Source organism: Bufo bufo, chromosome 2 (assembly GCF_905171765.1).
Source record: "Bufo bufo chromosome 2, aBufBuf1.1, whole genome shotgun sequence".
NCBI lineage: Eukaryota > Metazoa > Chordata > Amphibia > Anura > Bufonidae > Bufo > Bufo bufo.
Genome location: NC_053390.1, coordinates 727,127,842 through 727,140,937, shown reverse-complemented (window position 1 = coordinate 727,140,937; position 13,096 = coordinate 727,127,842). Strand labels below are relative to the sequence as shown.

The window sequence follows — 13,096 nt, the reverse complement described above, 5'->3', positions numbered from 1 at the left end:
AGGCTGAAGATATAGTTTCATTTAAGGCGTCAAGCACTTCAGAGTAACAATTTTTCAGAACGTTAGTCCCTAAGATCACAGGGTGTCCTCCTTTATCTCCTGCTTGTACCACAATCACGCCTTGCTGTGGCAGGGTGGCTTCTCCCACTTGAAGGGTAGGTTCCCAATACCCATGCACTTCCACTGGCTTACCGTTGCTGGCGATGATATCTAGCCAGGACTCTGGTGGCTGGGTGAGAAGACTTGGATCCCAGAACTTGTCAAAGGCAGGCCGTTGAATGGTGGTGACCTGTGACCCAGGATCCAAGAGGGCTTCAAAGGGTACTCCGTTGATGCATATATTAATTTTTGGACGGGATCCTACATACTTAGGCATCCAGCTTGGATCCTTTGGACCTACTGTTCTACCTCCCGAGGGGCGGTCCTCTGCCTCAGGGGTTGCCCGTTTAACTGCCAGCACATTGATTCAGTATGTCCATATTTCTTGCAGTGGTGACAGACAGGCTGTTTTCTGCTTCTGGGCCGGTACCTTGGTCGCCCATCAGGCTCTTTTGGATATACGTCTCCATATGCAGGTGGGAGCCTTGGAGGAAGAGGACTTTCATCTTCTAGTAATAATGGTCTCTCCCATTCCTCTATCTTCTTGCACACCTTCTCTAGACTCAGAGTAAGATGGTTCACTTGCTCCATGAGGGCTGCCACTACATCCGTGACTGGAGCTTGGGTGGCCTGACTGACCCCTGCAGACCCCACATTAACAGTCTTTGGCTGACAAGCCTGGGGTTCATAGGAGGCTGCCGGCCCTGGAGCCGGGTTCTGGCCCAATATACTGATGGCCAATTCTTTAAAGTCCAGAAAGGCACAGTGGGGGTGTTGAGCTGACAACATGCGTAGCTGGCCCTTTAAATGCTCATTACTTACGCCTGCAATGAATTGCTCTCTAAGAGTCCGGTCCTGGTCCTCAGCTTCTTTAGGATCCACTTGGACTACAGCTCTCAGTGTCTCTTGTAAGGACAGGGCAAAATCACGGAGCGACTCCCCAGGTTGCTGCTTTCTGCTGAAGAAACGCATTTTAACTTCTGACACCGTTTTGGCCTCAAACGTGGTGCCCAAGCGATCAAAGATCTGTTCCAGGCTACTTTTCTCAGAGCGGGGCCACGACATGACTTCCCTGCGGGCGGCCCCTTCCAACTGAGCTAGGAGGATCTCCATTTGCTGTTCGGCATTTATGGGATAAAGCCGGAACAAGGCCAGTATCTGTTCCCTAAAGTCCTTTAACTTATGGGCTTCCCCTGAATAACGTGGGAACCAGGGGGCCCCAAAATAGTACGGCATAGTTAGCGGCATCATGCTTGGCGGTGCCGCGGCGGCAGGGGCCCTAGGGTCGGCTGGGGATACTCCAGAAGGCACGACTGGGGCCACCTGTCCGATTTCCTCAGGTGTGGACATGGCGTTGCTAGGTGGGTATGGCCCTTTAAATGTAGCAGAGTGGACCGGAGCGGCAATGATAATAACTTTTTTTTTTTTTTTCTTCACAGAAAAGTCTTTTGTCGCTAACGGGGCTCCTTCCGGTGCCCTGGCAGGGGTCGAGAGCGTTCCGGTAAGGTAAATAGCAGAGCCGGCAACAGTTTTAAGTTGGTACTCACTCCGGTGGTGCTCGCTCCAAGTCTCGCGAGATGCGCGGCTACGGGCGTCGGACGTCCTGCGTACAGCGTCAGCAGGTGGGCGCGGCCTCTCGTAGCTCCGGGACTCAGGTAGGCGGCACCTTTTTCTCCAGACAGGGCAGCGTTCTTCCTCCTCGCCGGCTGGGTGGTGACTCCGCCTGGTTCTTTTCGCGCCAAAGTCCTCTTTTTCGCGCCAAACAGTTCACCGGGCGCACTTGTAATCCACCTCAGGTTTAAGTGGCAAAATGTCTGTCTATTCACTGACAGCAAGCGGTGGCTTAAACAAGCAGCAAACAGTCCAGAAAACGTTCTCTTCACACCGCTAATTATGACAGTTCTTTGGCCCAGCAATTTTGAATAAAACAATAGGGCTTGGTCACTTTAAGGCAGTCTTTAGCACACAGTTTTATATCCGCAATGGCGCAGGAATGTTCCGTAAATCCTGTTCGTGACGCCAATTTATGCAGCACGCCAGACCTGCAGGGTACAGCGAAGCGAGGTCACGGTTATAGGCAATCGAGGGTTGCTCACTATATTGGAGAACCCTGGGCAGGCATGCAGCAGTGAATGAGAGGTAGACACAGTTCCTCTGGGGCACACTCTGTATATAGGGACCAGGCCTGATGGTGGATGAGGTGCCCTGGATGTTACAGGTATTTTTAGTGCCTGGGGCAAGGTCCCTGTTGGATTCGTGACGCCAGTGCCTGTAACGGTGGCACACCGATTTATAGGAGGAATAACTGAGTACTCAGTGGGTAAACCAAACGTTGCTTTACTTGGTGAACACAGTCCAACTTTGTACATACAGTTACAGGTGATTGTGATGATAATGCAGTCCCTTGAACAATACTTCACAAGCAGGTAGACTTTAGATAGTGGCAGGTATTAATCATGCAAGATACTTGGAGGGTATACAGTTAATGCTTTGCAGTGCAATGCTGCTCTATTCCCTTCAGCTATTCTAGCTGGCTGAATCCCAAGGCCCGGATGCCTGAATGCTGGCTTTAATCCTTGGTATATAAAATCCTCTCTCCAGTATTGGCGCTTGCTGTACTTTATAGAACCTCTGCCCATCAGGGTACTTATCTGACTTGTATTATCCTTGCTTGGTTGGGAAGCTGCAGGTTTCTCCCAGGAGGTGCTGTCCTGCAACTGGGGTGTCTCTACTGAGCTAATCCTAGCCTCAGGAGCTTCAGGTGGACGAAGTAACTCCTCTAGTCCCCTGGAATGAACTACCACTCCCCTGCCTGGGCCTTCCTATATATATCTAGGGCTCTCTGGCTCCCTCTAATGTCTGGGAGGCTAAACTGCACCCTAACTAGGCCTGACACCAGTTAAACACAGGGAAATGCATACACATAACATTAAATGTAATAAAGACACATTAACCCCTTTTGTGCAGTGCCCACCTTAACCTAGTGGGACACTACAAACGTCATTCCACTGGTTCATGTCCTGGAACAGATGCTGCTAAATCTGGCTGGACAGGAGACATGGCGACTACATCGAAGGCTGAACTGGAGGAGGAGGAGGACATTCGAGCACAAGCAATGCGTAGAGAAGTGGGTGGTTTTCCTACCCAGGTGACAGGAGAGGAGGAGCAGGAGCAGCTGGAGGAGCTACAGGGCAATAAGGAAGACGAGGCAGATGACCCAGACACACAGTGGCAGCATGCCGTGGAGATGAAGGCAGGGAGTCCCTCCGAGTCACTTGCGCAAATGGCCCAATGCATCCTCAGTTGCTTGCGTAGTGATAGCCGAATTGTCACCATTCGGCAGAGGGATGACTACTGGCTCTCCACCATGTTAGACCCTCGCTACCGGTCCAAAATAGGGTCTTTTTTTACACCCGCTCAGAGGAAGGACAAACTGAACTACTATTGAGAAATCCTATGTAGTCAGTTAGCTGCTGCCTATGTGCGCCATCGCCCATGCAGGTCTGCCCGGGGGGCCCCCTGCTTTCACGTTCCACTGCCATGGCTGCTTGGGGGAAGGGGGGGAGGCAGGGGCAGTACCAGCTCCATCAGCAGTAATTTAAGTCTAGAGTCGCTCATGAGCAGCTTTCTTCACCTGCCTACTGAAGAAACTACTCACCAGCAGCAGCAGCTAGACATACAGGTTCTTCTCAAAAAATTACGCATATTGTGATAAAGTTAATTATTTTCTGTAATGTACTGTTAAACATTAGACTTTCATATATTTTAGATTCATTACACACAACTGAAGTAGTTCAAGCCTTTTCTTGTTTTAATATTGATGATTTTGGCATACAGCTCATGAAAACCCAAAATTCCTATCTCAAAAAATTTGCATATTTCCTCCGACCAATAAAAGAAAAGTGTTTTTAATACAAAAACAGTCAACCTTCAAATAATTAAGTTCAGTTATGCACTCAATACTTGGTCTGGAATCCTTTTGCAGAAATGACTGCTTCAATGCGGCGTGGCATGGAGGCAATCAGCCTGTGGCACTGCTGAGGTGTTATGGAGGCCCAGGATGCTTCGATAGCGGCCTTAAGCTCATCCAGAGTGTTGGGTCTTGCGTCTCTCAACTTTCTCTTCCCAATATCCCACAGATTCTCTATGGGGTTCAGGTCAGGAGAGTTGGCAGGCCAATTGAGCACAGTAATACCATGGTCAGTAAACCATTTACCAGTGGTGTTGGCACTGTGAGCAGGTGCCAGGTCGTGCTGAAAAATGAAATCTTCATCTCCATAAAGCTTTTCCGCAGATGGAAGCATGAAGTGCTCCAAAATCTCCTGATAGCTAGCTGCATTGACCCTTGATAAAACAAAGTGGACCAACACCAGCAGCTGACATGGCACCCCAGACCATCACTGACTGTGGGTACTTGACACTGGACTTCAGGCATTTTGGCATTTCCCTCTCCCCAGTCTTCCTCCAGACTCTGGCACCTTGATTTCCGAATGACATGCAAAATTTGCTTTCATCCGAAAAAAGTACTTTGGACCACTGAGCAACAGTCCAGTGCTGCTTCTCTGTAGCCCAGGTCAGGCGCTTCTGCCGCTGTTTCTGGTTCAAAAGTGGCTTGACCTGGGGAATGCGGCACCTGTAGCCCATTTCCTGCACACGCCTGTACACGGTGGCTCTGGATGTTTCTACTCCAGACTCAGTCCACTGCTTCCGCAGGTCCCCCAAGGTCTGGAATCGGTCCTTCTCCACAATCTTCCTCAGGGTCCGGTCACCTCTTCTCGTTGTGCAGCGTTTTCTGCCACACTTTTTCCTTCCCACAGACTTCCCACTGAGGTGCCTTGATATAGCACTCTGGGAACAGCCTATTTGTTCAGAAATTTCTTTCTGTGTCTTACCCTCTTGCTTGAGGGTGTCAATGATGGCCTTCTGGACAGCAGTCAGGTCGGCAGTCTTACCCATGATTGCAGTTTTGAGTAATGAACCAGGCTGGGAGTTTTTAAAAGCCTCAGGAATCTTTTGCAGGTGTTTAGAGTTAATTAGTTGATTCAGATGATTAGGTTAATAGCTCGTTTAGAGAACCTTTTCATGATATGCTAATTTTTTGAGATAGGAATTTTGGGTTTTCATGAGCTGTATGCCAAAATCATCAATATTAAAACAAGAAAAGGCTTGAACTACTTCAGTTGTGTGTAATGAATCTAAAATATATGAAAGTCTAATGTTTATCAGTACATTACAGAAAATAATGAACTTTATCACAAGATGCAAATTTTTTGAGAAGAACCTGTAGAGCAGAACCTGAACCTGCAGATTGTGGTATAATTGGAGTGCACCCTGCCACCCCACATCGAAGATCCCCTGGACTACTGGGCAGCCAAACTCGATTTGTGGCCGCAACTGGCCGAGTTTGCTCTGGGCAAGCTTTCCTGCCCGGCCAGCAGTGTGGCATCAGCGGGCGCCATAGTTACCCCAAGGAGAACTCGCCTGTCCACCCAAAATGTGGAGAAACTGACATTTGTGAAGATGAATCAGGCGTGGATCAGCCAGGATTTTTAAATGCCAGTGTCTGATGCATCAGACTAGATCATCCATGATGCCACACCTACATTTTGACAAAAGGCCTGTTTCTTCTGGCTACCTTCTTAAGCTACTGTTCTGATGCTGCCACCCGCCTGATGCCAGGTGCTCCTACTGCCAGCCAACATCTTCAGCTGGTACTGGTATTGCCCCTCACCTCAACACTCTGTCACTGTACCACTCTGTGGTCTCCTCATGCTGTTGCTACCTCAACACTATGTCACTGGGCCACTCTGTGGTCTCCTCGTGCTGCTGCTACCTCACCACTATGTCATTGTGCCACTCTGTGGACTTCTCATGCTGTTCCCACCCTCTCCACTTCATGACTGGGCGACTATTTTGCCTTTTTGGCCTGGTTGACATCATCATTTATTTGACCCTTCTTCTGATCTGTCAGAAGGAAGGAAAAATGAGACGCACAACGGATCCTGTCTTTGTAGCAGCTTTAAAGAGGACCTTTCATTACAATAAAAAATCTAAACTAAGTATACAGACATGGAGAGCGGCGCCCAGGGATCTCCCTGCACTTACTATTATCCCTGGGCGCCGCTCCGTTCTCCCGGTATAGGCTCCGGTATCTTCAGATTTTCGGCTCAACTGGGAGGAGCCTGCTCTAGTTCTCCTGGGCATCTCCTTCTCCCAGGCTGTAGCGCTGGCCAATCGCAGCGCTCAGCTCATAGCCTGGGAGAATAAACCTCTCAGGTTATGAGCTGAGCGCTGCGATTGGCCAGCGCTACAGCCTAGGAGAAGGAGACGCCCAGGAGAACTAGAGCAGGCTCCTCCCAGTTGAGCCGAAAATCTGAAGATACCGGAGCCTATACCGGGAGAACGGAGCGGCGCCCAGGGATAATAGTAAGTGCAGGGAGATCCCTGGGCGCCGCTCTCCATGTCCGCCTCCTCAGCATGGCTGGTATCCTACATCCCCTAGACCAGTGTTTCCCAACCAGTGTGCCTCCAGCTGTTGCAAAACTACAACTGTCAGCATGCCCGGACAGCCTTTGGCTGTGCGGGCATGCTGGGAGGTGTAGTTTTGCAACAGCTGGAGGCACACTGGTTGGGAAACACTGCCCTAGACAACGAGCAGGGGGGGGGGGAACTGAGCGCCGATGGCAATGAGTCGGCGCTCAGGTGTTTAGATCTGATGGACTTGGGTCACGTGACGTGGCCAGCGTCACGTGACCCAAGTCCATCAGATCTAAACACCTTCAATTAGACCTATTTAAACAGGTAACCTGCTGGCCACAGGTTGCCTGTGATTGGACTTATTACTTCACTAGCGCTCTCTGTATGTGCGACTTTGTTTGTTTGACTTCGGCTTGTATTTGACCTTGACCTGGTGTTACCCCTTGTACTGACGCGATCTCTTGGCTCCTGACCTCGGCTTGTATTGACTTCGATTTTGTATTAACCCTTTGTGCCTGTGTTACCTCCTGGCTCTTGACCTCAGCTTCCAGTTGTTCCTGTTGTGGTACTTTCCCAGCCTGGAAAACTTTGAGCTTCTGTTTGTTCTGTCTTTGTCTTTTGTTTTCTTCCCTCGTTATTACCTTCCTTTAGGCCCCTGCACGTATATAAGCTAGGGACTGCAGCCCAGTTGTACCCTGTCGGTTAGGACGGACCGTGCAAGTAGGTAGGGATAGAGGAATGGGTGGAGTTTAGGGCTGCACTTATCCCTATCTTTTCGTGACAGAATCACAGGCCTTACATAAACCATGGACCCTATGCGAGTCCTTACGGATCAGGTATATAATCTCGCCCAAATGGTGCAGGAAATGGCAGAGAGGCTACAGCAGCAGGAGTTGCTTCAGACCCCACCTATAGCGGCCTCCTCCTTTCAGAAACTTGAATCTCATGTTAATTTTCCAGATCGTTTTTCTGGGGATCGTAAGCAGTTTCTGACATTTAAGGAGAGCTGTAAGCTTTATTTTAGTCTACGCCCACACTCATCGGGTTTCGAACAACAAAGAGTAGGCATTATTATCTCTTTGTTGCAAGGAAACCCACAAGAATGGGCTTACTCGCTTCCCACGGATTCCCCTTGCCTAGCTACTGTTGAAACATTTTTTCAGGCCTTAAGTGTACTCTATGATGATTTCGATAGGTCGGCTGTGGCAGAGTCTCAATTAAAGTCTCTTAGCCAGGGAGACAGATCTGTGGAGGAATACTGCCTGCACCAAATTCCAGAAATGGTGCGTTTCCTCTGGCTGGAACCATCCAGCGTTTAAATGTCAGTTCAGGGTAGGGCTCTCTGAAGACTTGAAGGATATGTTGGTCAGTTATCCCATCCCGACACCTTAGAATAGACTATGACTTTAGCTGTTAGACTGGACCGACGAATAAGGGAAAGACAAAGAGAACAACTGACGTTTCCACAGGTGGTAGATAAACCTGGCTCCTCACCATTGAGAGTCAAATTGGAGGATCGTCTAGAAGAGCCCATGCAGCTCGGAATGACCATGAGGGATAAAACACATCAGAGGGGTGCCTGCTTTTATTGTGGAGAATCGGATCACTGGTAACGACAATGACCTAAAATCCCTCCCTCCAGGAGATCTTCGCGTCCTGACGCCCAGAAGGATAAGGTACTCCCCAAGGTGGTTAAAGAGAAAGTATTGTTACCTGTGGTTATTTCTTTTGGCACTTGTAAGGGTTCTGGGAAGGCATTTATTGACCACAATTTTGCTCTGTCTCTTGGTGTGCCCATTTTGTCTCTTGCTAACCTCATTCATATTATTGCTATTGACTCCACTCCCTTGGTGGGTGGAACAGTAGAGTATTGTGACTCTTCGAGGATGGGGTAGGTGCAGTACTATCCGAAGGGTCATCAACTCTCACCAACCTGAGGCCTTGTGCTTTCTTTTCTCGTAAGTTCTCTTCTACTGAGAAAAATTATGATATTGGTAATCGAGAGTTACTTGCTATTAAATGGACCTTAGAGGAATGGCGTCATTTTTTGAAGGGGGCTCAACATTGTGTGACGGTGCTTACTGATCATAAGAATTTAATGTTTTTGGAATCTGCTAAACGTTTGAATCCCAGACAGGCTAGGTGGGCATTGTTCTTTACACACTTTAACTTTTGCATTACTTTCAGGCCAGGAAGTAAAAATGTCAAAGCTGATGCCCTATCCCGGTGTTTTTGTGCCTTTCAGTCTCCTGATACTCCACTAGAACCTATTTTGCCGGCAGGTATCATTGTGGCTGCGGTCTCTTCCGATTTGATGACAGAGATTACTGCGGGACAACACTTTGCTCCGGTACAATCCCCTAAAGATAAGTTGTTTGTCCCTGGTCATTTGCTCCTCTGACTATTAGGTAAGTGCTACAATTCTGTTTTTAGTGGGAATCCTGGCATTAATGCCACCAAGGAACTAGTTTGAGATATGCCCCCGTTACGCCAGAGATCTAACTTTTATAATATGCTAATTAGCCTCTAGAAGAGGAGGGGGGGGGGGTTGTTCCTGCTCCTAGAGGCTCCGTTCTCCCACCTTTGTCGCCTCCCTCCAAGTCCTGATTGACCGGGCCAGGCAGCGCTCGCATCTGTCTGCCAGCCCTGTGCTCTGGAGAAATCTCAGTATTCGGCGGAAGGCGCGGTGAGGGAAAGACGCTCGCAGGCTGCCAGCTTCCTCACTGCGCTTGCGCCGAATACTGAACAGCGCGAGATTTCTCCAGAGCATAGGGCTGGCAGACAGATGCGAGTGCTGCCTGGCCCGGTCAATCAGGACTTGGAGGGAGGCGACAAAGGTGGGAGAACGGAGCCTCTAGGAGCAGGAACAACCCCCCCCCCCTCTTCTTCTAGAGCATGGGTGTCAAACATGCGGCCCGCGGGCCGCATGCGGCCCGCAATGAATATCTTTGCGGCCCGGCCGGCAGTCTAGTATCTCTGAACATGAGCGCTCTGCTATCGGCGCGCTCATGTTCTCTCAGCAGCACGGGGAGAAGGAAGCTGTCCTCCCTCCCCCCTGTGCTGCTGCCGCTGCCACCAATGACAAAAGAGGGGGGGGGGGAGGGGCGGGCGCACTGCGCCACCAATGAGGAGAGAGGGGCGGAGGAGGGGCGGGCGCACTGAGCCACCAATGATAGGACGTTTCCCACACAGAGCGGCGCCCAGCGATGTCTCAGCACTCACCATTAGTCCTGGGCGCCGCTCCGTTCGCCCGCAGTGCCCCATTACTGTCTCCTCTCCTGCTCCACATGCTGCTGATTACTATCGGAGCGATGGGAGGAGACATCAGCTTCACTAGTGGGCGTTCCTTCTCCCTGCGCTGCGATTGGACAGCGCTACAGCCAGGAAGAAGGAACGCCCACTAGTGAAGCTGATGTCTCCTCCCATCGCTCCGATAGTAATCAGCAGCATGTGGAGCAGGAGAGGAGACAGTAATGGAGCACTGCGGGCGAACGGAGAGGCGCCCAGGACTAATGGTGAGTGCTGAGACATCGCTGGGCGCCGCTCTGTGTGGCCTGATAGTGAAAGTCAGTCTTTAACACAATACAGGAGGCGGGTGCCGGCAGCAGAATCGCATTGCCGGCACCCTGCCGCTGACAGGGAGCTGCGATCAGAGGCAGTTAACCCCTTAAGTGCCGCACCTGAGGGGTTAACTGCTGATCTGCCAGTACCAGCCTCCTGTATAAAGGGGTAATTTATCATTGGTGGTGCAGTGTGCCCCCCCCTCAACCCCCCATCCCATTAAAATCATTGGTGGCACAGTGCGCCAGCCCCTCTCAACCCCCCCCCAGTATTAAAATCATTGGTGGCAGTGGCCACAGGGACCTCTCCCCTCCCCCTCATTGGTGGTGCAGTGGCAGCTTCTGATCGGAGCCCCAGCTGTGTAAGCCTGGGGCTCCGATCAGTTACCATAGCAGCCAGGACGCTACAGAAGCCCTGGTTGCCATGGTAACATCCCTGATGCTGTGTGCACAAGGCACAGAGCAGCAGGGACAGTGTGAAGTCCTATTCACCCTGATAGAGCTGAATAGGACAAGAGATGAAAGATCCCAGGTTCTCACCCCTAAGGCTACTTTCACACTTGCGTTCAGAGCGGATCCGTCTGAGACGGATCCGCTCATATAATGCAGACGGTGGATCCGTTCAGAACGGATCCGTCTGCATTATATTGTAAAAAAAAATATTTATTTTTTTATGCGGCCCACATAAACTTAAATTTTGTTTTTTTTGGCCCATGTTAGCCTTTGAGTTTGACATGCTTGTTCTAGAGGCTAATTAGCATATTATAAAAGATTTCTGGTGTAATGGGGGCATAGATAAAAGTAGGAATAGGCTAGTTAGGTTTAGCTGACATTAGCACATCGCTAATGTCAGCTAGCTTAATAGGGTTAAATCTGGTGACAGAATCCCTTTAATTACTTTTTAACCCCCCCCCCATATCTTGTCCTGAAGTCTCAGCATAAAAATATTGAACATTTTGTCCTCACAAGAACATAACTGGACCTCTACAACCCGATAATAGCCGTTACTTTTTTTATTAGCACTCATTGCTTATTGAGTCCCCAGCACAGAACATGGCCTGACGACTCGTTTCTTTTTGACAGACCAGCGAAATCAATAAAGTTTTTTAAAAAGTGCCAAACTAAGCCCAAAAGCAACATGGCCGCCGCGACAGCACACGCACTACCACGTGACGTTCATTGTTCATTTCCATTGGTTGCTTGGAGATCCGCCGGCTGTTCGTGACTGGAGCTTGCAGTTTCTCGCGATAGCTGATTTTCCCTCTTTCCACAAGAAACATGTCCGCCGGTGGAGAGCTGGTGGAGCGGATGGTGGTTACGTCGGAGATTAGCGGCTCCAACGCGGCCGCTGCTCCTTCCTCAACCGCCTCCCCAACAGCAGCGAGCACAGCCACCGCTACTACAGTGACTGCGGGCGAAGGAGGCGGGGATGAGGAGGAAGAGTGGCTGTATGGGGGTACGAGGCTTGCGTGTGTTGTGCGGGGTTATAGTGTGGCCTGCAGTGAGAAGCCTGGTGGCCGCACAGTGTGAACTCGTGTCTGACGCTGTGCTTCCTCCAGATTGCGGTTCCATGAGCTCTGAGGCCCCAGTATTGTGGCAGAACGTATCCGTGTGCCCTAATGTCCTCCACTGTCCAGCACATGTCAGCAACCAAGGAGAAGCTTATTGTGAGTGCAGCCATGTTCTCAGTCCCTTCTGGCCATAAAGGTGTTCTCCCCCTTGTATTCTGCTCCCACCCACAGTTTGTCACCTATCCCCTGCATGAGCGCATGCTCAGCGCTGGCCTAGGCAGCCTCTTCCTCACTGTGGTCATGCGGGATGGGGGGGCTCGGGACCCCTCTTCTGACAGCCCAGAGATTGGATCACAGGATGTCCTGTTCCCGGGGCAACTTGTACCAAGATGGAAGTCTTCCGGAGGGCCCTCCAGGTGGTACTGCCGTCGGGAGGAATTCATTATGGCGGCACGTTTTTTCACTACTGTATAAATTAAGTGCAAACTCGATCAAGACAAGCGTAGGAAGTGCCAGTCTGGATACGTTTGTCCTGTCGTGTCAACCCTATGAGAACTGCAGTGTTTCTGAGGGGCCCCCATACACAGCAGATTACTGGTGGACCCCACAAGCTCCCTGACGTAGTGAAGTTGAGCGAACTTGTGTTTTGAATTTGCTGTCTAAAGTTCGTGTTATCGAAGAATCGCGTTATGGTCCGTGGTAGCGGAATCCATAACGCGATTCTTCGATAACCCGAACTTTAGACGCCAAACTTAAAACACAAGTTCGCTCAACACTATTCAGCCCCCAATCCCTTTGGGGTCTGAGATTCCTGGGAGCTGCCTTCTCTCTCCGTATTGTATGGGCCCCTGACGGATGGGTTTACACATACAGCTTTCTATCCAGTCGGTGGCCTATTGATCTGATTGAAATTTCTCTTATTTGTCAGAGATCTCCTGAAAAATCATTGACTATTACATTATGACTGTAATCCTAGTCATCAGTGTTTAATGCCAGAGATTTCTTGTACAAGTCATTGTAACTGAGAAAGCAGGTGACTCGCGAAAGGCCTTCAAGACAAAATACAAGTTGTCCAGTTGCTTGCTGCTATACCCTGGATGAATGAGAAGAACCTTCACCGATGTGTCAAGGTCTCTTCAAGACGGCCATCTGCAGACCGCCGAGCAGATTGATAGTTTTATGGAAAAACGGTGTAATTTATACATTCATCTCTTTCTGAGCACATCCTCTGCTGCTTCCTCAGACATCGCGTCCATTGCCCTTCCGTGGTGTCTTCTGCCTGGTGCTGGAGCATGGACGCCCTTCTCATTTATGTGGACAGGTTCCCCCCATTCTCTAGTAGAGCAGAGAACTGAAAAGATGGTTGCTAGACAGTGGAAACTCCCTTCAACACTTACAGGGCGGGAGGGCGAGGGGAATATTTGAAGTCTGTTTTCCCTGAGTCTGGCC

General features: G+C 50.1%; 1 protein-coding gene across 7 annotated transcripts in view; it reads left to right on the top strand.

The window, feature by feature from the left end:
- The first annotated feature begins 11,402 nt into the window (after positions 1-11,402).
- Positions 11,403-13,096, top strand: part of FIP1L1 (factor interacting with PAPOLA and CPSF1) — a 78,533-nt gene continuing 76,839 nt past the window's right edge. For all 7 annotated transcript variants that reach the window (XM_040418871.1, XM_040418870.1, XM_040418869.1 and 4 more), the window contains exon 1: positions 11,403-11,592. In XM_040418871.1, the coding sequence (XP_040274805.1) occupies positions 11,415-11,592 (178 nt within the window). In that variant the 5' untranslated portion in view covers positions 11,403-11,414. The remainder of the gene's footprint in view (positions 11,593-13,096) is intronic.